General features: G+C 38.8%; 1 protein-coding gene across 1 annotated transcript in view; it reads right to left on the reverse strand.

Moving 5' to 3' along the window:
• LOC112226515 (serine/threonine-protein kinase OSR1) overlaps window positions 1-27,421 on the reverse strand; it is a 62,097-nt gene that overhangs the window by 21,474 nt on the left and 13,202 nt on the right. The window contains exons 2-13 of the mRNA XM_024390870.2: window positions 23,851-23,963; window positions 23,262-23,370; window positions 22,472-22,613; window positions 20,743-20,798; window positions 20,446-20,555; window positions 20,165-20,266; window positions 19,853-19,986; window positions 19,320-19,368; window positions 18,632-18,697; window positions 18,115-18,237; window positions 17,606-17,635; window positions 16,618-16,769 (exon numbers count right to left, since the gene is read on the reverse strand). Of these exons, the coding sequence (XP_024246638.1) occupies window positions 16,618-16,769; window positions 17,606-17,635; window positions 18,115-18,237; window positions 18,632-18,697; window positions 19,320-19,368; window positions 19,853-19,986; window positions 20,165-20,266; window positions 20,446-20,555; window positions 20,743-20,798; window positions 22,472-22,613; window positions 23,262-23,370; window positions 23,851-23,963 (1,186 nt within the window). The remainder of the gene's footprint in view (window positions 1-16,617; window positions 16,770-17,605; window positions 17,636-18,114; window positions 18,238-18,631; window positions 18,698-19,319; window positions 19,369-19,852; window positions 19,987-20,164; window positions 20,267-20,445; window positions 20,556-20,742; window positions 20,799-22,471; window positions 22,614-23,261; window positions 23,371-23,850; window positions 23,964-27,421) is intronic.

Below are 27,421 nucleotides of genomic sequence, written 5' to 3' on the forward strand. Positions count from 1 at the left end.
AGTCATATTAACCAACCCATGCTAGTTGATGATAATCCTAGTCATATTATTAACCAACCCATGCTAGTTGATGATAATCCTAGTCATATTATTAACCAACCCATGCTAGTTGATGATAATCCTAGTCATATTATTAACCAACCCATGCTAGTTGATGATAATCCTAGTCATATTATTAACCAACCCATGCTAGTTGATGATAATCCTAGTCATATTATTAACCAACCCATGCTAGTTGATGATAATCCTAGTCATATTAGTAACCCTGCTAGTTGATGATAATCCTAGTCATATTAGTAACCCTGCTAGTTGATGATAATCCTAGTCATATTAGTAACCCTGCTAGTTGATGATAATCCAAGTCATATTAGTAACCCTGCTCGTTGATGATAAGCCTAGTCATATTAGTGACCCTGCTAGTTGATGATAATCCTAGTCATATCATTAACCCTGCTAGTTGATGATAATCCTAGTCATATTAGTAACCCTGCTCGTTGATGATAATCCTAGTCATATTAGTAACCCTGCTCGTTGATGATAAGCCTAGTCATATTAGTGACCCTGCCAGTTGATGATAATCCTAGTCATATCATGAACCCTGCCAGTTGATGATAATCCTAGTCATATTATTAACCAACCCATGCTAGTTGATGATAATCCTAGTCATATTAACCAACCCATGCTAGTTGATGATAATCCTAGTCATATTATTAACCAACCCATGCTAGTTGATGATAATCCTAGTCATATTATTAACCAACCCATGCTAGTTGATGATAATCCTAGTCATATTATTAACCAACCCATGCTAGTTGATGATAATCCTAGTCATATTAGTAACCCTGCTAGTTGATGATAATCCTAGTCATATTAGTAACCCTGCTAGTTGATGATAATCCTAGTCATATTAGTAACCCTGCTCGTTGATGATAATCCAAGTCATATTAGTAACCCTGCTAGTTGATGATAAGCCTAGTCATATTAGTGACCCTGCTAGTTGATGATAATCCTAGTCATATCATTAACCCTGCTAGTTGATGATAATCCTAGTCATATTAGTAACCCTGCTAGTTGATGATAATCCTAGTCATATTAGTAACCCTGCTAGTTGATGATAATCCTAGTCATATTAGTAACCCATGCTAGTTGATGATAATCCTAATCATATTAGTAACCAACCCATGCTAGTTGGTGATAATCCTAGTCATATTAGTAACCAACCCATGCTAGTGGATGATAATCCTAGTCATATTAGTAACCAACCCATGCTAGTGGATGATAATCCTAGTCATATTAGTGACCCTGCTAGTTGATGATAATCCTAGTCATATTAGTAACCCTGCTAGTTGATGATAATCCTAGTCATATTAGTAACCCATGCTAGTTGATGATAATCCTAATCATATTAGTAACCAACCCATGCTAGTTGGTGATAATCCTAGTCATATTAGTAACCAACCCATGCTAGTGGATGATAATCCTAGTCATATTAGTAACCAACCCATGCTAGTGGATGATAATCCTAGTCATATTAGTGACCCTGCTAGTTGATGATAATCCTAGTCATATTAGTAACCCTGCTAGTTGATGATAATCCTAGTCATATTAGTAACCCATGCAGGTTGATGATAATCCTAGTCATGTTAGTAACCCTGCTAGTTGATGATAATCCTAATCATATTAGTAACCAACCCATGCTAGTTGGTGATAATCCTAGTCATATTAGTAACCAACCCATGCTAGTTGATGATAATCCTAGTCATATTAGCAACCCTACTAGTGGATGATAATCCTAGTCATATTAATGACCCTGCTAGTTGATGATAATCCTAGTCATATCAGTAACCCTGCTAGTTGATGATAATCCTAGTCATATTAGAAACAAACCCCATCTAGTGGATGATAATCCTAGTCATATTAGTAACCAACCCATGCTAGTTGATGATAATCCTAGTCATATTAGTAACCAACCCATGCTAGTGGATGATAATCCTAGTCATATTAGTGACCCTGCTAGTTGATGATAATCCTTGTCATATCAGTAACCCTGCTAGTTGATGATAATCCTTGTCATATCAGTAACCCAACTAGTGGATGATAATCCTAGTCATAATAGTAACCAACCCATGCTAGTTGATGATAATCCTAGTCATATTAGCAACCCTACTAGTTGATGATAATCCTAGTCATATTAGTAACCAACCCATCTAGTGGATGATAATCCTAGTTATATTAGCAACCAACCCATGCTAGTTGATGATAATCCTAGTCATATTAGTAACCAACCCATGCTAGTTGATGATAATCCTAGTCATATTAGTAACCAACCCATGCTAGTTGATGATAATCCTAGTCATATTAGTAACCATGCTAGTTGATGATAATCCTAGTCATATTAGCAACCCTGCTAGTTGATGATAATCCTAGTCATATTAGCAACCCTGCTAGTTGATGATAATCCTAGTCATATTAGTAACCAACCCATGCTAGTTGATGATAATCCTAGTCATATCATTAACCCTGCCAGTTGATGATAATCCTAGTCATATTAGTAACCAACCCATGCTAGTTGATGATAATCCTAGTCATATTAGTAACCAACCCATGCTAGTGGATGATAATCCTAGTCATATTAGTGACCCTGCTAGTTGATGATAATCCAAGTCATATTAGTAACCCATGCTAGTTGATGATAATCCTAGTCATATTAGTAACCAACCCATGCTAGTTGATAATCCTAGTCATATTAGTAACCAACCCATGCTAGTTGATGATAATCCTAGTCATATTAGTAACCAACCCATGCTAGTTGATGATAATCCTAATCATATTAGTAACCAACCCATGCTAGTTGGTGATAATCCTAGTCATATTAGTAACCAACCCATGCTAGTGGATGATAATCCTAGTCATATTAGTAACCCTGCTAGTTGATGATAATCCTAGTCATATTAGTAACCCTGCTAGTTGATGATAATCCTAGTCATATTAGTAACCCTTCTAGTTGATGATAATCCTAGTCATATTAGAAACAAACCCCATCTAGTGGATGATAATCCTAGTCATATTAGTAACCCTGCCAGTTGATGATAATCCAAGTCATATTAGTAACCAACCCATGCTAGTTGATGATAATCCTAGTCATATTAGTAACCCTGCTAGTTGATGATAATCCTAGTCATATTAGTAACCCTGCTAGTTGATGATAATCCTAGTCATATTAGTGACCCTGCTAGTTGATGATAATCCTAGTCATATTAGTGACCCTGCTAGTTGATGATAATCCTAGTCATATCAGTAACCCTGCTAGTTGATGATAATCCTAGTCATATTAGAAACAAACCCCATCTAGTGGATGATAATCCTAGTCATATCATTAACCCTGCCAGTTGATGATAATCCTAGTCATATTAGTAACCCTGCTAGTTGATGATAATCCTAGTCATATTAGTAACCAACCCATGCTAGTTGATGATAATCCTAGTCATATTAGCAACCCTGCTAGTTGATGATAATCCTAGTCATATTAGCAACCCTGCTAGTTGATGATAATCCTAGTTATATTAGCAACCAACCCATGCTAGTTGATGATAATGCTAATCATATTAGTAACCCTGCTAGTTGTTGATAATCCTGGTCATATTAGTAACCAACCCATGCTAGTTGATGATAATCCTAGTAATATCATTAACCCTGCCAGTTGATGATAATCCTAGTCATATTAGGAACCAACCCATGCTAGTTGATGATAATCCTAGTCATATTATTAACCAACCCATGCTAGTTGATGATAATCCTAGTCATATTATTAACCAACCCACGCTAGTTGATGATAATCCTAGTCATATTATTAACCAACCCATGCTAGTTGATGATAATCCTAGTCATATTATTAACCATGCTAGTTGATGATAATCCTAGTCATATTAGGAACCAACCCATGCTAGTTGATGATAATCCTAGTCATATTAGTAACCCTGCTAGTTAATGATAATCCTAGTCATATTAGTAACCCTGCTCATTGAGGATAATCCTAGTCATATTAGTGACCCTGCTAGTTGATGATAATCCTAGTCATATTAGTGACCCTGCTAGTTGATGATAATCCTAGTCATATCAGTAACCCTGCTAGTTGATGATAATCCTAGTCATATTATTAACCCATGCTAGTTGATGATAATCCTAGTCATATTATTAACCCTGCTAGTTGATGATAATCCTAGTCATATCATTAACCCTGCTAGTTGATGATAATCCTAGTCATATTAGTAACCCTGCTAGTTGATGATAATCCTAGTCATATTAGTAACCCATGCTAGTTGATGATAATCCTAGTCATATTAGTAACCCTGCTAGTTGATGATAATCCTAATCATATTAGTAACCAACCCATGCTAGTTGATGATAATCCTAGTCATATCATTAACCCTGCCAGTTGATGATAATCCTAGTCATATTATTAACCCTGCCAGTTGATGATAATCCTAGTCATATCATTAACCCTGCTAGTTGATGATAATCCTAGTCATATCATTAACCCTGCCAGTTGATGATAATCCTAGTCATATTAGTAACCCTGCTAGTTGATGATAATCCTAGTCATATTAGTAACCCTGCTAGTTGATGATAATCCTAGTCATATCAGTAACCCTGCTAGTTGATGATAATCCTAGTCATATCATTAACCCTGCTAGTTGATGATAATCCTAGTCATATTAGTAACCCATGTTAGTTGATGATAATCCTAGTCATATTAGTAACCAACCCATGCTAGTTGATGATAATCCTAGTCATATTATTAACCAACCCATGCTAGTTGATGATAATCCTAGTCATATTAGTAACCCTGCTCGTTGATGATAATCCTAGTCATATCATTAACCCTGCCAGTTGATGATAATCCTAATCATATTAGTAACCAACCCATGCTAGTGGATGATAATCCTAGTCATGATAGTAACCAACCCATGCTAGTGGATGATAATCCTAGTCATATTAGTAACCAACCCATGCTAGTTGATGATAATCCTAGTCATATTAGTAACCCTGCTAGTTGATGATAATCCTTGTCAAATTAGTAACCCATGCTAGTTGATGATAATCCTAGTCATATTAGTAACCCTGCTAGTTGTTGATAATCCTAGTCATATTAGTAACCAACCCATGCTAGTTGATGATAATCCTAGTCATATCATGAACCCTGCCAGTTGATGATAATCCTAGTCATATTATTAACCAACCCATGCTAGTTGATGATAATCCTAGTCATATTAACCAACCCATGCTAGTTGATGATAATCCTAGTCATATTAACCAACCCATGCTAGTTGATGATAATCCTAGTCATATTATTAACCAACCCATGCTAGTTGATGATAATCCTAGTCATATTATTAACCAACCCACGCTAGTTGATGATAATCCTAGTCATATTATTAACCAACCCATGCTAGTTGATGATAATCCTAGTCATATTATTAACCAACCCATGCTAGTTGATGATAATCCTAGTCATATTAGTAACCCTGCTAGTTGATGATAATCCAAGTCATATTAGTAACCCTGCTCATTGAGGATAAGCCTAGTCATATTAGTAACCCTGCTCGTTGATGATAATCCAAGTCATATTAGTAACCCTGCTCGTTGATGATAAGCCTAGTCATATTAGTGACCCTGCTAGTTGATGATAATCCTAGTCATATCATTAACCCTGCTAGTTGATGATAATCCTAGTCATATTAGTAACCCTGCTCGTTGATGATAATCCAAGTCATATTAGTAACCCTGCTCGTTGATGATAAGCCTAGTCATATTAGTGACCCTGCTAGTTGATGATAATCCTAGTCATATCATGAACCCTGCCAGTTGATGATAATCCTAGTCATATTATTAACCAACCCATGCTAGTTGATGATAATCCTAGTCATATTAACCAACCCATGCTAGTTGATGATAATCCTAGTCATATTATTAACCAACCCATGCTAGTTGATGATAATCCTAGTCATATTATTAACCAACCCATGCTAGTTGATGATAATCCTAGTCATATTATTAACCAACCCATGCTAGTTGATGATAATCCTAGTCATATTAGTAACCCTGCTAGTTGATGATAATCCTAGTCATATTAGTAACCCTGCTAGTTGATGATAATCCTAGTCATATTAGTAACCCTGCTAGTTGATGATAATCCTAGTCATATTAGTAACCCTGCTAGTTGATGATAATCCTAGTCATATTAGTAACCCTGCTAGTTGATGAAAATCCTAGTCATATTAGTAACCCTGCTAGTTGATGAAAATCCTAGTCATATTAGTAACCCTGCTAGTTGATGATAATCCTAGTCATATTAGTAACCCTGCTAGTTGATGATAATCCTAGTCATATTAGTAACCCATGCTAGTTGATGATAATCCTAATCATATTAGTAACCAACCCATGCTAGTTGGTGATAATCCTAGTCATATTAGTAACCAACCCATGCTAGTGGATGATAATCCTAGTCATATTAGTAACCAACCCATGCTAGTGGATGATAATCCTAGTCATATTAGTAACCCTGCTAGTTGATGATAATCCTTGTCATATTAGTAACCCATGCTAGTTGATGATAATCCTAGTCATATTAGTAACCCTGCTAGTGGATGATAATCCTAGTCATATTAGTAACCAACCCATGCTAGTTGGTGATAATCCTAGTCATATTAGTAACCAACCCATGCTAGTGGATGATAATCCTAGTCATATTAGTAACCAACCCATGCTAGTGGATGATAATCCTAGTCATATTAGTGACCCTGCTAGTTGATGATAATCCTAGTCATATTAGTAACCCTGCTAGTTGATGATAATCCTAGTCATATTAGTAACCCATGCAGGTTGATGATAATCCTAGTCATGTTAGCAACCCTGCTAGTTGATGATAATCCTAATCATATTAGTAACCAACCCATGCTAGTTGATGATAATCCTAGTCATATTAGTAACCAACCCATGCTAGTTGATGATAATCCTAGTCATATTAGCAACCCTACTAGTGGATGATAATCCTAGTCATATTAATGACCCTGCTAGTTGATGATAATCCTAGTCATATCAGTAACCCTGCTAGTTGATGATAATCCTAGTCATATTAGAAACAAACCCCATCTAGTGGATGATAATCCTAGTCATATTAGTAACCAACCCATGCTAGTTGATGATAATCCTAGTCATATTAGCAACCCTACTAGTGGATGATAATCCTAGTCATATTAATGACCCTGCTAGTTGATGATAATCCTAGTCATATCAGTAACCCTGCTAGTTGATGATAATCCTAGTCATATTAGAAACAAACCCCATCTAGTGGATGATAATCCTAGTCATATTAGTAACCAACCATGCTAGTTGATGATAATCCTAGTCATATTAGCAACCCTACTAGTTGATGATAATCCTAGTCATATTAGCAACCCTACTAGTTGATGATAATCCTAGTTATATTAGCAACCAACCCATGCTAGTTGATGATAATCCTAGTCATATTAGTAACCAACCCATGCTAGTTGATGATAATCCTAGTCACATTAGTAACCAACCCATGCTAGTTGATGATAATCCTAGTCATATTAGTAACCATGCTAGTTGATGATAATCCTAGTCCAACCCTGCTAGTTGATGATAATCCTAGTCATATTAGCAACCCTCTAGTTGATGATAATCCTAGTTATATTAGCAACCAACCCATGCTAGTTGATGATAATCCTAGTCATATTAGTAACCAACCCATGCTAGTTGATGATAATCCTAGTCATATCATTAACCCTGCCAGTTGATGATAATCCTAGTCATATTAGTAACCAACCCATGCTAGTTGATGATAATCCTAGTCATATATTAACCAACCCATGCTAGTTGATGATAATCCTAGTCATATTAGTAACCAACCCATGCTAGTTGATGATAATCCTAGTCATATTAGTAACCCATGCTAGTTGATGATAATCCTAGTCATATTAGTAACCAACCCATGCTAGTTGATGATAATCCTAGTCATATTAGTAACCAACCCATGCTAGTTGATGATAATCCTAATCATATTAGTAACCCATGCTAGTTGATGATAATCCTAATCATATTAGTAACCAACCCATGCTAGTTGGTGATAATCCTAGTCATATTAGTAACCAACCCATGCTAGTGGATGATAATCCTAGTCATATTAGTAACCCTGCTAGTTGATGATAATCCTAGTCATATTAGTAACCCTGCTAGTTGATGAAAATCCTAGTCATATTAGTAACCCTGCTAGTTGATGAAAATCCTAGTCATATTAGTAACCCTGCTAGTTGATGAAAATCCTAGTCATATTAGTAACCCTGCTAGTTGATGATAATCCTAGTCATATTAGTAACCAACCCATGCTAGTGGATGATAATCCTAGTCATATCATTAACCCTGCCAGTTGATGATAATCCTAGTCATATTAGTAACCCTGCTAGTTGATGATAATCCTAGTCATATTAGTAACGCTGCTAGTTGATGATAATCCTAGTCATATTAGTGACCCTGCTAGTTGATGATAATCCTAGTCATATCAGTAACCCTGCTAGTTGATGATAATCCTAGTCATATTAGAAACAAACCCCATCTAGTGGATGATAATCCTAGTCATATCATTAACCCTGCCAGTTGATGATAACTAGTCATATTAGTAACCCTGCTAGTTGATGATAATCCTAGTCATATTAGTAACCAACCCGTGCTAGTGGATGATAATCCTAGTCATATTAGTAACCAACCCATGCTAGTTGATGATAATCCTAGTCATATTAACAACCCTGCTAGTTGATGATAATCCTAGTTATATTAGCAACCAACCCATGCTGTTGATGATAATGCTAATCATATTAGTAACCCTGCTAGTTGTTGATAATCCTGGTCATATTAGTAACCAACCCATGCTAGTTGATGATAATCCTAGTAATATCATTAACCCTGCCAGTTGATGATAATCCTAGTCATATTAGGAACCAACCCATGCTAGTTGATGATAATCCTAGTCATATTATTAACCAACCCATGCTAGTTGATGATAATCCTAGTCATATTATTAACCAACCCACGCTAGTTGATGATAATCCTAGTCATATTAACCAACCCATGCTAGTTGATGATAATCCTAGTCATATTATTAACCAACCCATGCTAGTTGATGATAATCCTAGTCATATTATTAACCAACCCATGCTAGTTGATGATAATAGTCATAGTCAGTTGATGATAATTAGTCATATTAGGAACCAACCCATGCTAGTTGATGATAATCCTAGTCATATTATTAACCAACCCATGCTAGTTGATGATAATCCTAGTCATATTATTAACCAACCCATGCTAGTTGATGATAATCCTAGTCATATTAGTAACCCTGCTAGTTGATGATAATCCTAGTCATATTAGTAACCCTGCTATTGATGATAATCCTAGTCATATTAGTAACCCTGCTAGTTGATGATAATCCTAGTCATATTAGTGACCCTGCTAGTTGATGATAATCCTAGTCATATCAGTAACCCTGCTAGTTGATGATAATCCTAGTCATATTAGAAACAAACCCCATCTAGTGGATGATAATCCTAGTCATATCATTAACCCTGCTAGTTGATGATAATCCTAGTCATATCATTAACCCTGCTAGTTGATGATAATCCTAGTCATATTAGTAACCCTGCTAGTTGATGATAATCCTAGTCATATTAGTAACCCATGCTAGTTGATGATAATCCTAATCATATTAGTAACCAACCCATGCTAGTTGGTGATAATCCTAGTCATATTAGTAACCAACCCATGCTAGTGGATGATAATCCTAGTCATATAGTAACCAACCCATGCTAGTTGATGATAATCCTAGTCATATTAGCAACCCTGCTAGTTGATGATAATCCTAGTCATATTAGCAACCAACCCATGCTAGTTGATGATAATGCTAATCATATTAGTAACCCTGCTAGTTGTTGATAATCCTAGTCATATTAGTAACCAACCCATGCTAGTTGATGATAATCCTAGTCATATTATTAACCAACCCATGCTAGTTGATGATAATCCTAGTCATATTAGCAACCAACCCATGCTAGTTGATGATAATGCTAATCATATTAGTAGTTGTTGATAATCCTAGTCATATTAGTAACCAACCCATGCTAGTTGATGATAATCCTAGTCATATTATTAACCAACCCATGCTAGTTGATGATAATCCTAGTCATATTATTAACCAACCCATGCTAGTTGATGATAATCCTAGTCATATTATTAACCAACCCATGCTAGTTGATGATAATCCTAGTCATATTATTAACCAACCCATGCTAGTTGATGATAATCCTAGTCATATTATTAACCAACCCATGCTAGTTGATGATAATCCTAGTCATATTATTAACCAACCCATGCTAGTTGATGATAATCCTAGTCATATTATTAACCAACCCATGCTAGTTGATGATAATCCTAGTCATATTATTAACCAACCCATGCTAGTTGATGATAATCCTAGTCATATCATTAACCCTGCTAGTTGATGATAATCCTAGTCATATTAGTAACCCTGCTAGTTGATGATAATCCTAGTCATATTAGTAACCCATGCTAGTTGATGATAATCCTAATCATATTAGTAACCAACCCATGCTAGTTGGTGATAATCCTAGTCATATTAGTAACCAACCCATGCTAGTGGATGATAATCCTAGTCATATTAGTAACCAACCCATGCTAGTGGATGATAATCCTAGTCATATTAGTGACCCTGCTAGTTGATGATAATCCTAGTCATATTAGTAACCCTGCTAGTTGATGATAATCCTAGTCATATTAGTAACCCATGCTAGTTGATGATAATCCTAATCATATTAGTAACCAACCCATGCTAGTTGGTGATAATCCTAGTCATATTAGTAACCAACCCATGCTAGTGGATGATAATCCTAGTCATATTAGTAACCAACCCATGCTAGTGGATGATAATCCTAGTCATATTAGTGACCCTGCTAGTTGATGATAATCCCAGTCATATTAGTAACCCTGCTAGTTGATGATAATCCTAGTCATATTAGTAACCCATGCAGGTTGATGATAATCCTAGTCATGTTAGCAACCCTGCTAGTTGATGATAATCCTAATCATATTAGTAACCAACCCATGCTAGTTGGTGATAATCCTAGTCATATTAGTAACCAACCCATGCTAGTTGATGATAATCCTAGTCATATTAGCAACCCTGCTAGTTGATGATAAACCTAGTTATATTAGCAACCAACCCATGCTAGTTGATGATAATCCTAGTCATATCAATGACCCTGCTAGTTGATGATAATCCTAGTCATATCAGTAACCCTGCTAGTTGATGATAATCCTAGTCATATTAGAAACAAACCCCATCTAGTGGATGATAATCCTAGTCATATTAGAAACAAACCCCATCTAGTGGATGATAATCCTAGTCATATTAGTAACCAACCCATGCTAGTTGATGATAATCCTAGTCATATTAGCAACCCTACTAGTTGATGATAATCCTAGTTATATTAGCAACCAACCCATGCTAGTTGATGATAATCCTAGTCATATTAGTAACCAACCCATGCTAGTTGATGATAATGCTAATCATATTAGTAACCCTGCCAGTTGTTGATAATCCTAGTCATATCATTAACCCTGCCAGTTGATGATAATCCTAGTCATATTAGTAACCAACCCATGCTAGTTGATGATAATCCTAGTCATATTAGTAACCAACCCATGCTAGTTGATGATAATCCTAGTCATATTAGTAACCATGCTAGTTGATGATAATCCTAGTCATATTAGCAACCCTGCTAGTTGATGATAAACCTAGTTATATTAGCAACCAACCCATGCTAGTTGATGATAATCCTAGTCATATTAGTAACCAACCCATGCTAGTTGTTGATAATCCTAGTCATATCATTAACCCTGCCAGTTGATGATAATCCTAGTCATATTAGTAACCAACCCATGCTAGTTGATGATAATCCTAGTCATATTATTAACCAACCCATGCTAGTTGATGATAATCCTAGTCATATTAGTAACCAACCCATGCTAGTTGATGAATCCTAGTCATATTACTAACCCTGTTAGTTGATAAATCCTAGTCATATTAGTAACCAACCCATGCTAGTTGATGATAATCCAAGTCATATTAGTAACCCATGCTAGTTGATGATAATCCTAGTCATATTAGTAACCAACCCATGCTAGTTGATAATCCTAGTCATATTAGTAACCAACCCATGCTAGTTGATGATAATCCTAGTCATATTAGTAACCAACCCATGCTAGTTGATGATAATCCTAGTCATATTAGTAACCAACCCATGCTAGTTGATGATAATCCTAGTCATATTATTAACCAACCCATGCTAGTTGATGATAATCCTAGTCATATTAGTAACCCTGCTAGTTGATGATAATCCTAGTCATATTAGTAACCAACCCATGCTAGTTGATGATAATCCTAGTCATATTAGTAACCAACCCATGCTAGTTGATGATAATCCTAGTCATATTAGTAACCCTGCTAGTTGATGATAATCCTAGTCATATTAGTAACCCTGCTAGTTGATGATAATCCTAGTCATATTAGTAACCCTGCTAGTTGATGATAATCCTAGTCATATTAGTAACCCTGCTAGTTGATGATAATCCTAGTCATATTAGTAACCCTGCTAGTTGATGATAATCCTAGTCATATTAGTAACCCTGCTAGTTGATGATAATCCTAGTCATATTAGTAACCCTGCTAGTTGATGATAATCCTAGTCATATTAGTAACCCTGCTAGTTGATGATAATCCTAGTCATATTAGTAACCCTGCTAGTTGATGATAATCCTAGTCATATTAGTAACCCATGCTAGTTGATGATAATCCTAGTCATATTAGTAACCCATGCTAGTTGATGATAATCCTAGTCATATCAGTAACCCTGCTAGTTGATGATAATCCTAATCATATTAGTAACCAACCCATGCTAGTTGGTGATAATCCTAGTCATATTAGTAACCAACCCATGCTAGTGGATGATAATCCTAGTCATATTAGTAAAAAACCCATGCTAGTGGATGATAATCCTAGTCATATTAGTGACCCTGCTAGTTGATGATAATCCTAGTCATATCATTAACCCTGCCAGTTGATGATAATCCTAGTCATGATAGTAACCAACCCATGCTAGTGGATGATAATCCTAGTCATATTAGTAACCAACCCATGCTAGTTGATGATAATCCTAGTCATATTAGCAACCCTGCTAGTTGATGATAATCCTAGTCATATTAGCAACCCTGCTAGTTGATGATAATCCTAGTTATATGAGTAACCAACCCATGCTAGTTGATGATAATCCTAGTCATATGAGTAACCAACCCATGCTAGTTGATGATAATCCTAGTCATATGATTAACCAACCCATGCTAGTTGATGATAATCCTAGTCATATTAGTAACCAACCCATGCTAGTTGATAATCCTAGTCATATTACTAACCAACCCATGCTAGTTGATGATAATCCTAGTCATATCATTAACCCTGCCAGTTGATGATAATCCTAGTCATATTATTAACCAACCCATGCTAGTTGATAATCCTAGTCATATTATTAACCAACCCATGCTAGTTGATGATAATCCTAGTCATATTATTAACCAACCCATGCTAGTTGATGATAATCCTAGTCATATTAGTAACCAACCCATGCTAGTTGATGATAATCCTAGTCATATTAGTAACCAACCCATGCTAGTTGATGATAATCCTAGTCATATTAGTAACCCTGCTAGTTGATGATAATCCTAGTCATATTAGTAACCCTGCTAGTTGATGATAATCCTAGTCATATTAGTAAACCTGCTAGTTGATGATAATCCTAGTCATATTAGTAACCCTGCTAGTTGATGATAATCCTAGTCATATTAGTAACCCATGCTAGTTGATGATAATCCTAGTCATATCAGTAACCCTGCTAGTTGATGATAATCCTAATCATATTAGTAACCAACCCATGCTAGTTGGTGATAATCCTAGTCATATTAGTAACCAACCCATGCTAGTGGATGATAATCCTAGTCATATTAGTGACCCTGCTAGTTGATGATAATCCTAGTCATATCATTAACCCTGCCAGTTGATGATAATCCTAGTCATGATAGTAACCAACCCATGCTAGTGGATGATAATCCTAGTCATATTAGTAACCAACCCATGCTAGTTGATGATAATCCTTGTCATATTAGCAACCCTGCTAGTTGATGATAATCCTAGTTATATGAGTAACCAACCCATGCTAGTTGATGATAATCCTAGTCTATGAGTAACTAACCCATGCTAGTTGATGATAATCCTAGTCATATGATTAACCAACCCATGCTAGTTGATGATAATCCTAGTCATATGATTAACCAACCCATGCTAGTTGATGATAATCCTAGTCATATTATTAACCAACCCATGCTAGTTGATGATAATCCTAGTCATATTAGTAACCCTGCTAGTTGATGATAATCCTAGTCATATTAGTAACCCTGCTCGTTGATGATAATCCTAGTCATATCAGTAACCCTGCTAGTGGATGATAATCCTAGTCATATTAGAAACCAATCCCTTCTAGTGGATGATAATCCTAGTCATATCATTAACCCTGCCAGTTGATGATAATCCTAATCATATTAGTAACCAACCCATGCTAGTGGATGATAATCCTAATCATATTAGTAACCAACCCATGCTAGTGGATGATAATCCTAGTCATATTAGTGACCCTGCTAGTTGATGATAATCCTAGTCATATTAGTAACCCATGCTAGTGGATGATAATCCTAGTCATATTAGTAACCCTGCTAGTTGATGATAATCCTAGTCATATTAGTAACCCATGCTAGTTGATGATAATCCTAGTCATATTAGTAACCCTGCTAGTTGATGATAATCCTAGTCATATTAGTAACCCTGCTAGTTGATGATAATCCTGGTCATATTAGTAACCCTGCTAGTTGATGATAATCCTAGTCATATTAGTAACCCTGCTAGTTGATGATAATCCTAGTCATATTAGGAACCCTGCTAGTTGATGATAATCCTAGTCATATTAGGAACCCTGCTAGTTGATGATAATCCTAGTCATATTAGGAACCCTGCTAGTCGATGATAATCCTAGTCAGAATATGTTCTTTACTGACTTGCCTAGTTAAATAAATGCTAAAATGTTGTTTTTTAAATCCTAGTCATATTAGCAACCCTGCTAGTTGATGACAATCCTAGTCATGTTAGGAAAATAACTTAGCAACATTTTATGCTTAACGTTCTTATCTGTTGCATGAGCCTCATTGCTTTTTTCTGTTTTGGGGAAGTAGCCCAGGCCTAGTAGCTGTGTGTATTACGCTATATCAGATAGGAGAAGAAATGTTACGCTTTCTTTGCACAGGAAAATGTTTGCGTTTTGCAAAAACATGTTTTACTTTATTTAACTAGGCAAGTCAGTTAAGAATAAATTCTTATCTTCAATGATGGTCTACCCCGGCTAAATCCGGACGACGCTCGGCCAATTGTGCCTTGCCCTATGGGACTCCCAATCACGGCCGGATGTGATACAGCCTGGAATCGAACCAGGAACTGTAGTGATGCCTTTTGCACTGAGATGCAGTGCCTTAGACCACTGCCACTCATGATTGCAATTCTATTACACTTTATATGACAGGAGACATTAACAGAATATTTTTTAATAGGACAAATTACTCGGTAGCCTACTCTGCTGACGCTGACAAACAGAAACAATAAAAACGACATTGTCTGATAAATTGGGGCGGCAGGGTAGCCTAGTGGTTAGAGCGTTGGACTAGTAACCGGAAGGTTCCAAGTTCAAACCCCCGAGCTGAAAAGGTACAAATCTGTCGTTCTGCCCCTGAACAGGCAGTTAACCCACTGTTCCTAGGCCGTCATTGAAAATAATAATTTGTTCTTAATAACTGACTTGCCTGGTTAAATAAAAGGTAAAATAAAAAATAAAAGGCCTATGAAAGGGGGAGACCTCTAACCTGGAGGAGGAAAATATTGTCCAAAAACAAACAAAAGTAGCAATGACCCAATGATAAAGACAGTGAATATGCACACTCACCAAGGATATGGCTGATGTTCTCCGCTGGTGCCAATAAGACAGGCTACTTTTCCCTCAAATAAACTGAGAATTTTGATAACTAAAAGACAGTCTTCTCATTGTCTCTATACAGCAATAGCCAAACTTTTTTTCCACGATTGTGTATTTTTTTATATTGCAATATTCTTGGCTGGGTCTCTCTGCTTTTCACTGACGGTCGCAACTCAACAATCATCTATTTGGTCCAAATTGAGGGCCCTTCCGGCTGTAGGCTATGTGATTTAAAATAATCCACAGCATTGGGTGGGTGGACGCCCTAATCAGGTTATGCAACCAATGCATATGGGGGTCTGGTGAATTTCTTAAAGGTCCGGTCAATTCAAATGCTGCCAGTATAATGTCTGGTGCCACATTTTCCTAACGGAAACAATGTCACCCACCACTAGATGCGTACCTCAACCTCAACACCAGACTGATGGGGACTTTGGTGGCGGCAGGGTCCTGGGCTACAGCGTCCCCCTGGGTAAGGATGGCCTCAGCTGGCTTGTCGTGCCCTGCCCCTCCTGGACGGAGCAGACTGGGAGAACCATCCTCTGGAGGGAAGATCTGAGGTGGACCAGAGATAAAGAGATAAACTCATGCTGTATCAGAAAGAGATTAATCCACCTTTTAACGTGAATGTGGTTTTGGTTGTCAACCTTGTGGTAATATTACCAAAGCTACCTTTCAAGGGATACTTGGGATTTTGGCAATCAAGCCCTTTATCAACTACCTCAGAATCAGATTAACTCATGGATACAATTTTCGACTCTGCATCCAGTATGAAGGGAGTTAGAGGTAGTTATGCGAGCCAACGGTAACAAGCATTAGCGCAATGACTGGAAGTCTATAGTAACTGCTAGCATGCTAGCAGTTACCCATAGACTTCCAGTCACTGCGTTAACGCTAGGCACGCAAAGGCAGAAAAATTGGTTTCCACTGGTTTACCTAACTATGGGGAAGTAGATAAAGGTCTTAATTGTCAAAATACCAAATTATCCCTTTAAGATGAAGGCACACTGGATAAGAGTGTCTGCTAACTGACTAAAATGTAAATGCAAAGCCTTTTTACACTATTCTCTCAGGCCATGATGCTGTCAGCCCTGAGCTAAGAGCAGTGTGAACATGGCTATAGATACTAATGCCAAGTCTTACAATGCATTATGACTGCACCATAATGCATTGTATACCTGTATGCCTTAAGCGAAGTGTTATCACATGATCTGCATGTCCATACACTTATTTTGGGAGAGAGCAGATTAAAGAGTTAGATCAGGTCTTTGGCAATGATTCTTCTAATACAATTTCATACAAAACTAAAGCCAGCCGGCATCCTATTGTTTCTGCAATGAACAGATGAAAGGTTTTTAGGTGTTCTGATTTATAGCAACACCAGGGCTTACCTCAATGGATCCATCTTTCACTCTGGGAGACTAGAATGGGATACGACACAAAGATTAACAGACCTCAACAGAACATGCAATGAAGGTTTTCCCTCCCCACAGAATAACAGGTTGATTGATTGAGGAGTCCTAGGTGGCATTGAACCACGACAGGACTTAAGGTTACACCTAGCAGACCTGGGTTCAGATAGAATTTAAAATAATCAATATCTGTGCTTGATTGAACTTGATTGGTACAATGAAAACAATAGAATAGTTGCAAGAGTGTAAACCCACTCCAGGCAGACTAGAGCAAACCATAAGGGATGGTTTCCCAGACACAGATTAAATCTAATCCTGAACTAAACAGCACTTCCGATGAACATCTCCATTGAGAATGCTTTTTAGTCCAGGACAAGGCTTAATCTGTGTCTGAGAAACCGTCCCGAAAGCTAAGTATTGTAAAGATTTTCAATAGTATTTGAACGTAGGTCTGATGTCTAGGTTAAGGGTAACTAGGTTAGTCTCACCCTTAGAGCTGCCACGGCTGCCTGGCCCTCCTCACTCTCCATATCCAGCTCATCATCACTCCACTCCCACTCCCCGTCTTCTGTCTTGTGGAGACGACCACTGGAACCAGGCACACGGCGCACCTAAACACACTATTTTATCTTTAGCATGGCATTGTGTGGTTTGGAGTAAAAAAAAAACATACCTTGGACCAGTCCCTCGAAATCATGTACACAAACTTTTAATATCGTAAAACCATAGACACAAAATGCAACATTTCCCTGCCATACTGTAGGCCTACTGCTGTACATAGCAGGAAAGAAGTCATTATGTCAAAGCATGATGTGTCTATGTAGATTCCTGTGTTTGACGTCACTATGTACACTAACCTGGAATAAGCACTGGGGCCTGTTCGGGAGGCTGTATCGCTGAATAACATTTTTATAGAACTGCATTGTGTTGAACAGCTATGACTGTGTGTCATGTAGAATTCCACTGTGTGAGTATGCCAAGGGTTATAATTTTGTTGTCTCGTACCCTTTTGGATCTGTCTCCTATCGATGGACCTTTCTGAAGGAGCTTCTCTTCCAAGTATTCATTATTCTGCATGACAGAGACAGACAGACAAGATTAAATTCCATGACGACATGGTACTATTTTTCTTTGCAGCAGCAGCCACCCGGGCTCCCGAGTGGCGCAGCAGTCCAAGGCACTGCATCTCAGTGCTAGAGGCGTCACTACAGACACCCTGGTTCGAATCTAGGCTGTATCACAACCGGCCGTAATTGGGAGTCCCATAGGGCGGCGCACAACTGACCCAGCGTCATCCGGGTTTGGCCGGTGTAGACAGTCATTGTAAATAAAAATCTGTTCTTAACTGACTTGCCAAGTTAAATAAAAATAATAATATTTGTCAAAGGTACTACATATTACGGATGCACATACACAATGCTATGCAACGCTGCTGTGTTTTTTTTTTTACACTGAACAGTTTCCAGTGTGTATCAAGAATGGTCCACCACCCAAAGGACATCCAGCCAACTTGGCACAACTGTGGGAAGCGTTGGAATCAACATGAGCCAGCATCCCTGTGGAACACTTTTGACACCTTAGTGTAGAATGAAAAAATTGAGACTGTTCTGATGGCAAAATCGTGCGTAACTCAATATTAGGTAGGTGTTCCTAATGTTTTGTACACTCAGTGTATACACAGTATCTGTCTTACCTTCGCTTTAGTGAAGAATTTATGCTTCAGCAGCTCAGCAGCAGTTGGTCTGAAAGACAGAGTGAGACAATTCTTTACTACTCTGCAGGACCGTAAACGCACCATGGAGGAAAGAGAATCCACTCAACAAAAAAAATGGGATTAAGAAAAGTTGAGACGCAGAATAAGATGACTAGGTGAATAATAATAATAATAGCTGCTTTCTGGTGTGCCATACAAAGGACAATGCTAACTTGGAGAAATTCTCTGATTACCAGAATCACATCTGTTAGATTAGGGTTGAAGCAAAAGCCTGAAGGGGGAAGCTTTCCAGAAATAGTCCTGCGCTATACCCATCTCAGATCAGTTACATAGTCAGTGGTCCGATGTGACTCAGTTGGTTAGACCGTGGCCCCTGCAACGTCGGGGTAGTAGGTTCAATTCCCACTGGGGCCATATACTAAAATGTATGCAATCACTGTACTGTAAGCCACTTTGGATAAAAGCATCTGTTAAATGGCATACATTGTATTATGAGTGTTTGGGATAGTCACCTTTTCTCAGGCTCCTTCTGTAGACAGAGTGAGATCATCTTCCTGAAGGACTTGCCATACTTCTTCACCATCTCCTTGTCCTGGATGCCCGTCTCCAAGCAGGGAGGGTCATTCTGCAGGGTCAGCATCAGCACCTACACACACACACAACACCAGGTCATGACTAGGTTATTACACACACAACATGTAAGACAACATCAGTTGGCAATTGAATTCATATATATTTAGCCAGGATAGTCACAGAAACTGATTTTCAGGGGGATAAAGATGACACTGCTTCCACATCTTTCCAAGTAAATGTGTATAAATCACCTTCATAGGCGGATATTTATGATATGGGGCAGCGCCTGTAGCTAGCTCGATGGCTGTGATCCCGAAACTCCAGATATCTGCTTTGTAGTCATAACCTCTGACCTGAGGAGAGGAAGAATAATTGTAAGATATCTTTTGAAATATCTTCTAAAAGAGCATCTGTTCTAACAGTTAGACAGATAAAATGGTAGCTGACAAACAATCACGACACAATAGCGAGTGATAGCGAAAGCAAGAGATAGAGAGAGAAAGAAAAACAGAATGAGGATTGGCGCACACACCTGCTCCATGACCTCTGGGGCCATCCAACATGGCGTTCCAACAAATGTCTTTCTGACCTTAGTTCTGGTCATATCTCCCCCCGCCGCTAAGAAGGCACTCACACCAAAGTCTGGGATAGACAGAAGGGAGGAGAGAGGTGAGAGTTGGTAGATAGAAAGATCAGAGAGATAGGCAACCAACCAATAGACTTGTTCCAGAGGAATAAATGCAAGGAAGGTTGTATAATTTGTATTAGGAAAAACAGAAGTAAATAAGCTTAAGGGAGTTGGGGTCTTAGGACACATGAACATCCATACCTGCGATTTGCACAGAGCCATCATCCCCGAGAAGAATATTACCAGCCTTCAGATCCCTGTGAACAGACAAAAACAGACTAACCAGATGAATCAGTATGAGGAATCGCCTTTAAATGGAACTAAACTAAGCAGTAGGTAGTACTAAAACAGAGTCATTATCCTGTGTGTCTGTGGCCTGTTTGAGCTGTAAACCAGAAACTATATTTGCTCCTGCTAAATGCACTCCATAAATCTGAGCCAAACATGCTGATCAGTGCATACTACTAAAACGGAGTCATTATCCTGTGTGTCTACGGCCTAGCTGAATGGCACTGTGGTGCTTCAGCTGGATGACAGATCAGAGCCTGTTTCAGTAGTCTGTTTCATCTTTATGACACTGTGGTGCTTCAGCTAGATGACAGATCAGAGCCTGTTTCAGTAGTCTGTTTCATCTTTATGACACTGTGGTGCTTCAGCTAGATGACAGATCAGAGCCTGTTTCAGTAGTCTGTTTCATCTTTATGACACTGTGGTGCTTCAGCTGGATGACAGATCAGAGCCTGTTTCAGTAGTCTGTTTCATCTTTATGACACTGTGGTGCTTCAGCTAGATGACAGATCAGAGCCTGTTTCAGTAGTCTGTTTCATCTTTATGACACTGTGGTGCTTCAGCTGGATGACAGATCGACAGACAACAACAGAGTTACACAATGTATATAGACTTTTCTTCTACTGTGTTATTGACTTGTTAATTGTTTACTCCATGTGTAACTCTGTGTTGTCTGTTCACACTGCTATGCATTATCTTGGCCAGGTCGCAGTTGCAAATGAGAACTTGTTCTCAACTAGCCTACCTGGTTAATTAAAAAATAAAATTAAAAAAATGGAGTAAACAATTAACAAGTCAAAAACACAGTAGAAAAAAAAGAGTCTATATACATTGTGTGCAAAAGGCATGAGGAGGTAGGCGAATAATTACAATTTTGCAGATTAACACTGGAGTGATAAATGATCAGATGGTCATGTACAGGTAGAGATATTGGTGTGCAAAAGTAAATAAATTTAAACAGTATGGGAATGAGGTAGGTAAAATTGGGTGGGCTATTTACCGATAGACTATGTACAGCTGCAGCGATTGGTTAGCTGCTCAGATAGCAGATGTTTGAAGTTGGTGAGGGAGATAAAAGTCTTCAACTTCAGACTTTTGCAATTCGTTCCAGTCACAGGCAGCAGAGAACTGGAACGAAAGGCGGCCAAATGAGGTGCTGGCTTTAGGGATGATCAGTGAGATACACCTGCTGGAGCGCGTGCTACGGGTGGGTGTTGCCATCGTGACCAGTGAACTGAGATAAGGCGAAGCTTTACCTAGCATGGACTTGTAGATGACCTGGAGCCAGTGGGTCTGGCGACGAATATGTAGCGAGGGCCAGCCGACTAACGCATACAGGTCGCAGTGGTGGGTGTTATAAGGTGCTTTAGTGACAAAACGGATGGCACTGTGATAAACTGCATCCAGTTTGCTGAGTAGAGTGTTGGAAGCTATTTTGTAGATGACATCGCCGAAGTCGAGGATCGGTAGGATAGTCAGTTTTACTAGGGTAAGTTTGGCGGCGTGAGTGAAGGAGGCTTTGTTGCGGAATAGAAAGCCGACTCTAGATTTGATTTTAGATTGGAGACGTTTGATATGAGTCTGGAAGGAAATCAAGTTTAGGTTAAAAAAAAACTACCAAAAAAAAAACATGTGACTGCACCTGTGAATCTGCCCATTTTTATGCAGGTACTCCAGTCCTCCCAGGACCTCTTTAAGGATGGTGGCTATGGACGACTCATCCAGCACCCCAGACTTATGCTCCCCACGAGATATGATGTGTTTAATGATGTCCAGTACTGAGCCTGACAAAGAAAGATTGAGAGAGAGAGAAAGAGAGAGAGAGACGGAAGCAATGAGAGGTCACTATTAGTTAGCTGTAGGATTCAACATGCGTCATAGGAGGGTGAACAGTAAAATCATGAATTTCTTGGTCAAGTCCTTTTAGGTCAATAGTACTTTACTTCAAACGTCTAGTTATTTAGATTTTGTGATCAGAAATAGCTCACACACACATGCACGTTTCATTACAAGCAAAGGTAGACCACAGAATATATAGAGATAAAAGAAGGTGTCCATAACAGGCAGCAGGGATAGTCAGGGCTGAGTTGCTCTATCCCTCATCTATCTCTTGGCAGTGTTACTGCATGCCAGGAGGATGGACAGTACTAGGCTGAGAGTCAAGGCCACAGCTGGAGAAAAGCTGCTGCTCTGTGGCCAAAAGAGCTTGGTAAGCAGGCACCTGGGATGGAGATGGGGTCTGGTAGTTCAAGAACAAACTTCTATTTCAAATACAATTTCATTACTAATATCAACACTATATTAACAGTCGAGCTGGCAACAACCTGGTATCAATCTCAATTCCATGTCATCCCAATCGTGCCATCCCAGGCAGTTTGAAAGGTCAGTGCAGGGGCAGCCATTAGTAAATGTATTCTAACAGTAGTACTTACCACCACTGAGTAGCCTCATCACCAGCCACAGCTCGTCCTTCACTACGAAGGATGTGTAGTAGGACACGATGTTGGGGTGGTGGCACTGGGACATAGCCTGGATCTCTTTCTGCAAAAAAAGGAAGAGAAAGAGAGAATCTGAGAGGACTGTAACAGTCTCAGCAATGCAGTCATAACGTCTTTCCCTCTGATTTTGTGTGTGTGTGTGTGTGTGTGTGTGTGTGTGTGTGTGTGTGTGTGTGTGTGTGTGTGTGTGTCTGCTGCTGCACTCTCACCTTTTCCAGCCCGTTCTCTACAGCTAGCCTATACCAGAGGCCATATTGTGAGATTGACAATTCATGTGACTGTGGGTAAATAGATAAAGGGCTTCATTGCTAAAATATCACACTATCCCTTTAAGAGGGCTTGCTATCAAATTATTATCTAGTATTTATTAGATAGTATTGATTGCTATACTGTCAACTCCTGAAAGACATTGTGCTCTAAACATGTGAGTGCGTGCATACCTGTCTGTGTGTGTTTGCGTGCATGTGTGTGAGCATATCTGTGGCATGTGTCTGTAGTGAATGAGTGTGTGTGTGTGTGTTACCAGGAGCTCGTCCATACTGGTCTGACACTTCTCCAGGTTGATGCGTTTAATGGCCACCCTCTCCTTCCTGGGCTCACAGTAGGCCGCCTGCACCACAGCCGTGGCACCACTCCCTGAAGAGGAAAAGTAGGGGGAAGAATTAGAATGTAACACACATGCAAAGGGAAGCCAGTGGCACCATTATCTGGGACACACCACTGTTGGGAACACCTAAGGGTTTAACTAATCGTAATGTTTTGTTACCAGACAACTTCAACAAAAAGAAAAAAAAGAGAGAGAAGAATTCAAATTAGATGGCAACACACTCATTGGACAGGGAAACCAACAGGTTTTAAATGAATGTTTAATAACCAGACAATTTCAACAAAACCAAGAGGAAGACAAAGGGGGAAGAACGTAACACACATAGGTAAACCATGAGGGTTTAAATTACAGTAGCTAATAATTTAACTCCCGTGTTTGACAACGAAGAGATATAAATAAATCCAATTGTAAAATAGTCTTCTCTTTTTAGTCCTAGACATAGCTCAAATTACAGGACCTGACCCAACAACTACAACAAAAGCCAATAAGAAGTCAGTTGGGGAAGAATGTAAGTTGCACATTTATAGGAAAACTAACTATCTACAGTAATGTTTCAATACTCAAGTCACTATAACACCCCTGTATTTACAACAAATAAATATTTTATTTTATATTTTGCAGGATAAAATAAAATTAAAAATGTAAACAATTAGTAACAAGAGCAATAAGGCAAACATCTAATAATAATAACAATCAAATAATACAAATATATACAGTACCAGTCAAAAGTTCAGACACACCTACTCAATCTTGGGTTTTTCTACTTTGTAGAATAATAGGGAAGACAAAGCTATGAAATAACACATGGAATCATGTAGTAAGCAAAAAAGTGTTAAACAAATGAAAATATTTTATATTTGAGATTCTTCAGTAGCCACCCTTTGCCTTGATGACAGCTTTGCACACTCTTGGCATTCTCTCACTCATTCTCTCAACCAGCGTCCTTCTTCATGAGGAAGTCACCTGGAATGCATTTCAGTTAACAGGTGTGCCTTGTTAAAAGTTCATTTGTGGAATTTCTTTCCTTCTTAATGCATTTGAGCTAATCAGCTGTGTTGTGACAAGGTAGGGGTGGTATACAGAAGATGGCCTTTTACCAAATATGGATATGTCCATATTATGGCAAGAACAGCTGAATTTAGCAATAAGAAATGACAGTCCATCATTACTTTAAGACATGAAGGTCAGTCAACATAGAAAATTTCAAGAACTTTGAAGGTTTCTTCAAGTGCAGTCGCAAGAACCATCAAGTGCTATGATGCTCATGCGGACCGCCACAGGAATGGAAGACCCAGAGTTACCTCTGCAGCAGAGGATGAGTTCATTATAGTTACCAGTCACGGAAATTGCAGCCCAAATAAAAGCTTCAAAGATTTCAAGTAACAGACACATCTCAACATCAACTGTTCAGAGGAGACCGTGTGAATCAGGCCTTCAAGGTCGAATTGCTGGAAAGAAACCACTACTAAAGGACACCAATAATAATAAGAGACTTGCTTGGGCCAAGAAACACAAGCCATGAACATTAGACCGGTGGAAATCTGTTCTTTGGTCTGATGAGTCCAAATTTGAGATTTTTGGTTCCAACCACCATCCATGTCTTTGAGAGATGCAGAGTAGGTGAACAGATTATCGCCGCATGTGTGGTTCCCACCGTAAAGCATGGAGGTGGTGGTGTGATGGTGTTGGGGTGCTTTGCTGGTGACACGGTCTGTGATTTATTTAGAATTCAAGGCACACTTAATAACCAGCATGACTACCACAGCATTCTGCAGCGATATGCCATCCCATCTGGTTTGCTCTTAGTGGGACTATCATTTCTTTTTCAAGAGGACAATAACCCAACACCCCTCCAGGCTGTGTAAGGGAAATTTGACCAAGAAGGAGAGTGATGGAGTACTGCATTAGATGACCTGGCCTCCACAATCACCCGACCTCAACCCAATTGAGATGGGGATGGGTTGGACTGCAGAGTAGTGTTTCCTCTGCGTAAGTGTGGGCATGCGCCACGGCAGAATCATTGCCGCCACACAAAAAGAAACATCCTATGTCTACCAAACATAGTTTCAATAAAGTTCCGTAAACCACATTTGCTTTTCTTGGTCAATAAAAAAATCTGTCTGGGTTCAACACAGTTCTGAAGGTTATTTAGCTCTGTGAGGTAGCCTGCAACTCAATAAACACAGTTCTGAAGGTTATTTAGCTCTGTGAGCTGTGGCAGGTAGCCCGCAACTCAAGAAACACAGTGTGCGAGTGACCAGTGTTCGATAGAAGCTCTGCGGCGCGAAACACAATTCACTTGAATCACCTCAGAGTGCACCTTCGTGAGAAACTGCAAGAAAGGTATGTTAGCTTGCTTGTTTGACTAACATTAGCTAGCCAACTACACAAGCTAGCTATCACATAAAAGCTCAAACATAATTTAGATCTATAATATTGCTGCCACAATTGTAACGGCAATAAGCTATCCAATGTCCACAAGTATGTTGAGGATAGAAACATGGTTAACATTACTAGTCGAGCAAGTTAGCTAGCTACTTCGTTTGGAACTGTATCAAGTGCAAGCAAGATAAATACATTTATCGGACCTTGATTAGATTTTTTTTCTCAGATGAGTTTATTGAAGTATTTCCAGCCACAGCAGCGAAAGAGAAAGAGGGAGCAGGGACAAGAGTGTCAGGTAACGTCACCTTAGCTTGCTATCGTCAAATCAGCCGGAATTAAATTAACTCTTTAACTCTTTAAAAGCTTAAGCTATCATTTTATAACAAGTGTATGGCTTACTATACGCAGAAGAAAACACTTCTATGTGGTCCAACTCATCCCGAACCATCTCAATTCGGTTGAGGTCAGGTGATTGTGTAGGCCAGAGAAGAGGCAGAATCCCAGGACTAAGGTAGAAATGCATGAGGGCCAGAATGGAGCTGAGAGGAGAGAGCCAGGAGGGGAGATGGAAGGAGAAAAGGAGAGAGGAGCGCAGAAGAAAGAGTAGATAAAAGGAGAGTGGTGGAGGATGAGGAGGAGAGGAGTAAGGCCAAGTGTGCACCATAGGCAATCCGAATGGGACCCAAAGTGGCTTAAAATTTACAGACTGACCCTGTGGCTATATAATACGCCACATGGTTAGTCAAATTTCCTTTAATTAGGCTAGGGGTAAAAATGTTTGTGCAAATTTAGTCTGTACTAGTCTACAGCATTATGTGAAGTGTTGTAATACTTGTTAATACTTGCCACCAGTAATTCCACTAAACTACACTCTCCATCCCGTCTAGGAATGTTCTGCCGCCTGTGCCGTCAACATAGGAAGGATGCTAAGAGTAGTGTGTCAAAGCACCCTTTTATTGAAATAGGGGCCCAGATTCATCAGTTGGACTTGGCAATAGTCCCCAGATCCTCAAAAAGTTCTACAGCTGCACCATCAAGAGCAACATGACTGGTTGCATCACCGCCTGCTATGGCAACTGCTCAGCATCTGACCGTAAGGCGC

The sequence above is a fragment of the Oncorhynchus tshawytscha genome, linkage group LG28, assembly GCF_018296145.1.
Source record: "Oncorhynchus tshawytscha isolate Ot180627B linkage group LG28, Otsh_v2.0, whole genome shotgun sequence".
NCBI classification, from domain to species: Eukaryota; Metazoa; Chordata; class Actinopteri; order Salmoniformes; family Salmonidae; genus Oncorhynchus; species Oncorhynchus tshawytscha.